This window comes from Micropterus dolomieu, linkage group LG01 (genome assembly GCF_021292245.1).
Source record: "Micropterus dolomieu isolate WLL.071019.BEF.003 ecotype Adirondacks linkage group LG01, ASM2129224v1, whole genome shotgun sequence".
Taxonomy (NCBI): domain Eukaryota; kingdom Metazoa; phylum Chordata; class Actinopteri; order Centrarchiformes; family Centrarchidae; genus Micropterus; species Micropterus dolomieu.
In genome coordinates this window covers 18,466,128-18,475,315 of record NC_060150.1, presented here as the reverse complement: position 1 = coordinate 18,475,315, position 9,188 = coordinate 18,466,128, and the positions used below count along the sequence as shown (strand labels likewise).

At 41.7% G+C, this 9,188-nt stretch overlaps 1 protein-coding gene across 1 annotated transcript in view; it reads left to right on the top strand.

Annotated features, from left to right (window-relative positions):
• The window catches only part of LOC123977423 (MAGUK p55 subfamily member 4-like), a 21,498-nt gene that overhangs the window by 2,803 nt on the left and 9,507 nt on the right, over nucleotides 1-9,188 (top strand). The window contains exons 5-8 of the mRNA XM_046060084.1: nucleotides 2,998-3,391; nucleotides 3,506-4,317; nucleotides 4,916-4,997; nucleotides 6,363-6,448. Coding sequence (XP_045916040.1) covers nucleotides 2,998-3,391; nucleotides 3,506-4,317; nucleotides 4,916-4,997; nucleotides 6,363-6,448 — 1,374 coding nt within the window. The remainder of the gene's footprint in view (nucleotides 1-2,997; nucleotides 3,392-3,505; nucleotides 4,318-4,915; nucleotides 4,998-6,362; nucleotides 6,449-9,188) is intronic.

The window sequence follows — 9,188 nt, the reverse complement described above, 5'->3', positions numbered from 1 at the left end:
CAATATGAATAAGCTATGCAGACAGTTGTAAAGAAAGAACATCTTTTTCTTCTGTTCTCTACTTGTTATAGTTACACAGTATTAGGGGTGTGGGCTGTATTAAAAGTATCCACTGTTCTCCCATGCTCTAACACACAGTAACGATGAAATGTGTGCTGTTCTCACATTCTTCCTCTGTATGTACACATAAACAACAAGGCAGGGAAATATAAAAGGAATTTATTTTATTGTTTGGGTACATTATTGTTCAGTGTACATGTTCACATCTGAAACAAACTTTACGTGTTTGATAACTCTCCCACCCCGCAGACATCTACACGTCAATACCGATTTATATTCATAGCGGCAAGTGCTATGTAGCTCCACATAGGGGACACAGGAAGTGACATATAGCACATTCATGCGGCGTCGGAACCGCGTAGGAAATTCACAGCCGCACCGGCAGAGCTCCAGAATGTGCAACTCGGCCGGCTCACGCGCGGACGCGCTTACAAGTGCGAGGGCCCGCCCAACGCTGCTTGCAGCTTTAATTTTTTATTGTTGTTGTTGCTATTGTTATTAAAACATGGGAAAAACACATAATTGAATGACAAACAACATATTAATTACTTGCCCAGGTAACAAAAAAAGCCATGTGAAAAGTAATTATAGTTAATGAACAAGTGAATATTTCTCCCAGAAACTGTGTGTGAAGCCACAGACTGTTTTCTTGGATAGGGCACATAATAAGTGGGGGGTCAGGGGGTCCTCCCACAGAAGATTTTGAGCATTAAACACTTCATTTCCTGCATTCTGGTGAAAATTTCTGCTCCAATTTCTATTTTCTATTTTTATGGTGAAAATGTCTTATTATATAAAGGGAAACACAAAATTCAGGTTACAATTCAAAATATATAATTATAATAGATTATAATGTAGTGAGGCTCTCAGGCATTTTTTATTGCTTTTAAATATTTTTCTCCTGTAGATCAACTTATTTAATATCATCCCTGCTGAGTCAACACACGTGATTAAGTACCTCCTCTTTTGTGGGGAAGTAACCCATTTAAATATGTTTGTGGCCCCTTTTCATCTCAGTGATAAATTAATGTGTTTTAATTCAGTTATTGACTTGACTTTATTAGCTCATCTGTTAATAACTTATCATAACTCAGTGTTTCCCACAGAATGACAGAATGAGTGTAACTGTGGTGCACATGTACAGCATGCTAGCCTCAAAAACCCAGCTGTATTCTAACATTAATTTAGCTCTCCTTGATAGCTAGGCTCCTTACATGCTTGCTAATAACTTTTTTTAAGCTGGGTCTCCCAAATTGACAGCTTGTGTTGGACTGATTTGTGCAGCTGTGTTCTTGAGGGAGAGGGAGAGAGAGCGAGGGACGGGTGAGCGAGAGAGAGAGGGACGAGCGACAGGATGTGCTGCGCGAATACCTGCTGCCTGCAGCTCTGCAATCTACTACGATTTTAAATAGGCCTAGTAAAAAAAATCATAAATCAGTGTGGCGGTCAGCGTTGATATTGTGGCGGGCCGCCACAAATAAATGAAATCTGCTCATGTTCAAAACTTTATGCACATTCAGAATTTCTCCCACCTATGTGTGTTCTCTGACATGTAAAGAAAAAAAAGCTGTAATATTAGGTGACTAACGTCATTAGCCTATTTAAAGAGAATTCATAATATTTTGCTACATGCCCTATACTGCATTATGTTACCCATTCGCTGGAAGTTTCCCCACGACCGTCTAAAAGGCACAGACTTTGGACACTGGATGAGACGAGGAGGCACAGTGTTGATGTGTAACACAGAGTTTACACAGTAAACGCCATGTGGGTAAAATATTACAGATGATACTCTGACTTCCCGTTCCCTTGAAGGCAGCACGGAGCTGCACCACGAGTAGCTGTCGGAGAAAAAATACACCGTCTCGTCCAGTCGCAGTGGACTAAACTGGCAAGTTTTAATGTTGCAGACCACAGTTTTTTTGCAAGTAGTTTAAAGTTTAAACTGGTATTGTTGTGAATCTTTAGTGTAAACTCGCCTAAGAATTTCCAACTAACAAACGCCCCCCAAAAGCAGAAACCACCCTTTCCAAAATATTGCTTCCAGCGCCCCCCATCGCCAAACACTATTCTACAGCCATATCAACATCCATCCATCGTCAACCGCTTATCCTACGTACAGTCAGAGAACCACAGAGACATGGGGAGAACATGCAAACTCCACACATAAAGGCCGGGGCAACCGGGGTTTGAACCCGCAACCTTCTTACTGTGAGGTGACAGTGCAGCTAACCACTTATATGTAAGAAAACATATTTTGTGATATGTAAGAAAACATATTTTGTGATTTGAATGAATTGACCCTGTAAACTGCCCATAATAACTAGAAAAAGTAAAATATTTAGTTTTAATTATGTTTTTTAAGTATTTCAATTAACCGTCACATTTTCTTTTCAAAGTTTCTTTGTCTGTAAACCAGGTATACACTTATCTTACTAATCCAGTATATAAACTGGACCACAATAGAATTGCTATTCCAATACTGTGGAAACAGATGATCATGGATATTTTTATATGTAGGGTTTTTTTTGCCAAAAATAAATCAAAAGGCTGACTGCATCCAACAGAGACCAGATGTTTGAATTTTATAATCTCTCATTTGAATAATTGTCCTTTAATGCTACAGATAATTTCCCAAACAGCAGAAACAGCTGAAAAAGAAGGATTTTTAAGAAAAACAATACAGTTTGGAGACATCACTCATTTATTGTCAATCTCTGCAGAATACCTATATGCAAGTCTCATGTTTATATGTCTTATCGGTCTTTGGGTTACTGCTCTTAAGTTCTGATATGATTGTGAGAATGATAAGAGAGATTGCTTATCAATGAAGCAGATATTCAACCTTTTCAACCTTGTGTTTTTTTTACCATCTCAATCTCTAGTGCCTGTATTGAACATTTTCCTCTACCTTTGAGTGACTCTGTTGTCTCACAGCTCCACCAAAGAGTTGGGCTGCCCAGTGTATCCTCCCCACGTGCAAAAAGCTCCAAAGGGGGGATCCGAAGTCACTGGGACACCCTGAGGCGTCTGACCAGGCAGAAGCTTCATCGAGATGGTTCTTTTAGGGTCCAGAGCCCTGCTGCTGGGAGCCTGGATGTCAAGTATTTGTCATGGTGTAGCATTCGGAGAGGCAGCTACCCGCCAACTGAACCGCCATGTCATGCAGAAGCAGCTCAGCACTACCATCCATCCCACTATAAGCCAGTGAATACTTGTCAGATATGCTGTAGCACGCCGGTGAGCCAGTGTAGAATTTGTTACACCAACCTGCTCTGGGAGAAAAGTCTGAACCACTCTGCGCCTTCGGTCTACAGCTCTGTTCTGATCGGTAAGGAAATATCTGTTGGTTTTCATCATCCATCATTGCGCCCTCTAATTCCATCATTCATCACAGCTACTCATAAATTTTCCTGGATTAACAATGTCTGTTCTTTCGTTGGAGACAACGTCATTGAAGAGCTAGACAGCGGAGATGAGAATGAAGCAGGAGAGTCCACCAACGCCCCATCCCTGCTTCCCACAGCCCGGCGGTGGACTATGTCTCCCCCGTGTCTCACCGTACCCTGCTACTCCAACGTAGATGACTACCTCCAGCCAGGACTGCATCCCAGGCTTCGTGGCCAAAGCCCTCGCATCCGCACTGCTCCCCCGAGCCCAATGCGCCCTCACCATGTGGATTTGCCCACGGTGCCCCCTCTGGAGCTCGCCAAGCAGGAGAGTCTGGACGAGTTGAGGACGACAGTGCAGCTGGCCGCCACCTCCATGGAGAACAGCACCAAAGACATCAAGCTCCTTGGGGAAAAGATGGCAGCTGCATCTGAACGCATGTCGGACACGGTGCAGGACAACTCCCAGGCCTTGGTCCTCCTCAGCCAGGTAGTGGACCGGCTACAGACACTCCTCGCTGCCACAAGGACTGACATCAACACCCCAAAACCTGCAGTTGCTGAGCAAGATGGCACACCCAAGAAAAGCCAAACTCCAAAGAGCCTGAGGCAATGTCCATCGCTGACACACCAATTCAGATATTCCTTCCCTACGCTTCCTTCCTTTACCTCGTCCTCTAGCTCCCTCAGCAGCTCCCTGGACGCTCCCTCCACCTCTCAGGGGACAAGCTGTCTGTCTGTATCTTGCCATGGGTCACCCCGAACTACCCTGAAAACCAAGAATGCCTCTGTGCTGCAGAAGAAGCACCTTCACGCTGAACACCTTCAGACCAATGGCCTGCTCGAAGAGCCCAAGACCTCCCACACTGTGAAAAGAGGTCAATCAAACGAGCGGAAGAAGAGGAGGAAGAAGGCTACATGATCGATGCAGAAAAGTGTCCAAAGATTGGACTTCTTGGGTCCTTTCAAGCAGTCTCCGCAGAGTGGCTGATCTGTAAACATGCGGAATGGTAGTTGACATTGTTTCATATTTTTGTCACATTTCTCAACGTTTTCTTCCATTGTGTTGGACCATTTCATTCTTTCATATTTCCACTCCTGCTTTCTTCTCACCAGTGGTGTCTAATGTCTGGAGCCCTCTTTTCAGGAACTTCATCAGTATTCCTTTGGAGCTCTGGCTGACATTCATTTGTGTCATTGTTATTTTTTTTTGTGCCTAAGCTGTCATGAATAAAACCTTCCATTCTTATTGTAATGTTGTCCAATAAAAAAGCAATTGCGATATAATCAACTATACTACACTCCTCTTCCATTCCACCTCCAAGTATTGACATCTGCCATGGCTTCCCACGAACCTCTTCAGTTTTGTTTGCATTTGCGTGATTCCATTTGAACTACACATGCTGCTTCTCTCTCCACATTACAGCAGGTGGATTTATTCTGTGTTTTCATCTTTTCTGTTCTAGGGAGCGACTATCAAGAGAAACGAGATCACAGGGGAGATTTTTGTTGCTCGGGTGATTCATGGAGGGCTGGCTGATCGAAGTGGTGAGCCTTTTCACTCAAGCATAATGTTTTGAATTTTCTGTAGATCCTAGTTTTGTCTTGTTAACTAGAAGTTGAAATGATTCTCTTTTATTTATGATACGTTGGTGTCATGACACGGTAACAGTTGAGAGGGTATGACCCTTTTTAAAACTGGACTTTGATTGTGTTTACAACAAAATAATCCAAGTTGAAATGAAAAACTTACTACTTTCAAAGCTTTCAACTGCATCACAGTCTAATTCAGTGAATGGACTCACTCATCAAGTCTGTTTCCTCCTTGGTATGATTCTGTTGGGCAGATCTGAACACAGCAGTCATGCTCAGGAGACCCTTTCAAGTGATCTCAGTCCATTCACAAATTTATTCTGGAGCAGTTTGTTTGTGATAGTAATGTGGAACAGCCTTCATCTGACCCAACTACAAGGTGTAATGTAAGTTTGAGCTAAACTGCCAGGTGCGCTTTTCATACTGGTTGCAAAGTCTATGAGAAAATCACCCTCCTTCTCGGGTGATTTATTACGTCAGTAAACACTTTCCTAATGCATTTATGGTCTCAGTTGCTAGTTTCAAGTCATCTTTAATACAGCATGATGTATATTTAGGAAATTAAACCCTCTCGTCCAAATATGGTCATTTCTTGTTCCAAAAAATCAAGATGGCGACCGCCAATATGCCAAACTTCAAAACCGTAGTCTACAAACCAATGGGTGATATCACGGTGGCTACGTCCACTTATTTGATGTGGTCTATGCCCCAGCCCCAGACACATCTAACCATTGACTGGTGTAAACATTCTCATGTGGTTTTTAGTGATGCATGTTGGTTGGCTTGAATGTTTGTGTAAAAAGAAACCAAGTGGAAAATGCATCAACTTTACTAACTCATCAGCTGATTTGGACCAGAGTAAGCTGTTAAACTATAGGTTTGAAATTGCCCTATGCTGTGGAATTACACTTCATCACCTGGTGAAATTGTCCTTGCTGGTCACATATTGACACCTGAGCCAGATCCATTCACTGAAGAAGACTATGAGATGTGGCTGAAATCCCTGAAAGCTACTAAGTGGACCTTTGAGATTGTATTAAAGAATGAACTTCTATGCACAAATTGTATCGTGTGTTGATTATGCAATTTAAAAAAATCTTATTTATGCTCTAACCTAATTTTTATTATATAAGGCAAAAGCTTTGCAAAGAGAAATACAGTCATCTAAATAGTTACATGGCTGTACATGGCTTTGATTAGCCTTCTTCAAACACTTTAAAAGGACTCTCCCTGACTGAAAGAATCGCTTTAAAGTTAATTGTTTTCCACAAAATGTAAAGTTGATAGCTTCTTTCTATTTGTATGTATGTTTGTGTATAGGTCTGCTTCATGCAGGGGACAGGATCATAGAGGTGAATGGTTTTCCTGTGGATGGGCTGGAACCTGAGCAAGTTATACAAGTTGTGGTAGGTCATTGGTCTGGTCCTGCTTGTTGTATATTTTGGCCCTACCAAATAAACAGTCGGTGTCAAAATGTATGACAAATTCTTCAAGCTCCAAAATATTTTTGATTATGATATGGTGTCATGCCAGCTTTTAGCATGGCTATAAACTATATACAGGTGCTGGTATAATTAGAATATCATCAAAAAGTTGATTTATTTCAGTAATTTCATTCAAAAAGTGAAACTTGTATAATGTATACATTCATTCCATACAGACTGATATATTTCAAGTGTTCATTCCTTTTAATTTTGATGATTATAACTGACAACTAATGAAAACCCCAAAATCAGTATCTCAGAAAATTAGAATATTGTGAAAAGGTTCAATATTGAAGACACCTGGTGCCACACTCTAATCAGCTAATTAACTCAAAACACCTGCAGTCTAGTTCTGTAGGCTACACAATCATGGGGAAGACCGCTGACTTGACAGCTGTCCAAAAGACAACCATTGACACCTTGCACAAGGAGGGCAAGACAAAAAAGGTCATTGCTAAAGAGGCTGGCTGTTCAAGCACATTAATAGAGAGGCGAAGGGACGGAAAAGATGTGGTAGAAAAAAGCGTACAAGCAATAGGGATAACCGCACCCTGGAGAGAATTGTGAAACAAAACCCATTCAAAAATGTGGGGGAGATTCACAAAGAGTGGACTGCAGCTGGAGTCAGTGCTTCAAGAACCACCACACACAGACGTATGCAAGACATGGGTCTCAGCTGTCGCATTCCTTGTGTCAAGCCACTCTTGAACAAGATACAGCGTCAGAAGCGTCTCGCCTGAGCTAAAGACAAAAAGGACTGGACTGCTGCTGAGTGGTCCAAAGTTATGTTCTCTGATGAAAGTAAATTTTGCATTTCCTTTGGAAATCAAGGTCCCAGAGTCTGGAGGAAGAGAGGAGAGGGACAGAATCCACGTTGCTTGAAGTCCAGTGTAAAGTTTCCACAGTCAGTGATGGTTTACACATTAAAACTATGTATGTCATCTGCTGGTGTTGGTCCAGTGTGTTTTCTGAGGTCCAAGGTCAACGCAGCCATCTACCAGGAAGTTTTAGAGCACTTCATGCTTCGTGCTGTTGACCAACTTTATGGAGATGCAGATTTCATTTTCCAACAGGACTTGGCACCTGCACACAGTGCCAAAGCTACCAGTACCTGGTTTAAGGACCATGGTATCCCTGTTCTTAATTGACCGGCAAACTCGCCTGACCTTAACCCTATAGAAAATCTATGGGGTATTGTGAAGAGGAAGATGCGATACGCCAGACCCAACAATGCAGAAGACCTGAAGGCCACTATCAGAGCAACCTGGGCTCTCGTAACACCTGAGCAGTGCCACAGACTGATCGACTCCATGCCACGCCGCATTGCTGCTGTAATTCAGGCAAAAGGAGCCCCAACTAAGTATTGCGTGCTGTACATGCTCATACTTTTCATGTTCATACTTTTCAGTTGGTCAACATTTCTAAAAATCCTTTCTTTTTATTGGTCTTAAGTAATATTCTAATTTTCAGAGAAACTGAATTTGGGATTTTCATTAGTTGTCAGTTTTAATCATCACAATTAACTGAAATAAACATTTGAAATATATCAGTCTGTGTGGAATGAATGTATACATTATACAAGTTTCACTTTTTGAATGGAATTACTGAAATAAATCAACTTTTTGATGATATTCTAATTATATGACCAGCACCTGTATTTTGTTCTCTTTACATTTCTTCATTTAGCTGAAGCTTTTATCCAAAGCGACTTACAATTGCTAAGTATGTCAGAAGTCGCACGTCTCTGGCGCAAATAGGGGTTAAAGAGGTGGTATTATGCTCATTTTCAGGTTCAAAATCTTATTTTCTGGTTGTACCAGAACAGGTTTCATGGTTTAATAAAAACAACCCACCATATTCTTGTCATACTGCACATTGCTGCAGCTCCTCTTTTCACCCTGTGTTGAACGCTTCGTTTTAGCTATGGAGCAATACATCTTGTCTCTAAATGATCTTTGTTGGGAGTTGCACATGCGCAGTTCCTAGTTAGGGATTACTAGCCAATCAGAAGCAGAAAAGGTCAGGTCAGCGAGAAGCCTGTAAACAGCTTCGATTCAGCTGTAGGCTACATGTTGCTGAGCAGCTTGGTAACATGGACTAGAGTAAGAGTTTCAGAATGGTGAGTTATTAATCTGTAAAAAAGTATTTTTTATCCAGAAAGTTTTAACTGAGCTCTGTCCCTACATCAATTCAATTCAATTCAGTTTTATTTATATAGCGCCAAATCACAACAACAGTTATCTCACAGCGCTTTTCATAAAAGAGCAGGTCTAGACCGTACTCTATGATGATATTTACAGAAGCCCAACAGTTCCCACCAAGAGCAAGCACTAGGCGACAGAGGCAAGGAAAAACTTCCTTTTAAGAGGCAGAAACCTCGAGCAGAACCATGGCTCAGGGTGGGCGGCCATCTGCCTCGACCGGTTGGGGTGAAGGAGAGAGAGAGAGAGAGAGAAAGAGAGAGAAAAAGAGAGAGAGAGAGAGAGAAAGAGAGGGATGTAAGGAGAGAGAGAGGGGAGGGAGGCAGCCTACACAATATACACACAGAGGTACAGACAGTGAAGGTAATGTTGCTATAGACTAAATGAAAAATGGTACAGATATTTATAATAGTGTTAATGGTAACCATCGTAATGTTAATGATTATAATAACAATAATAAC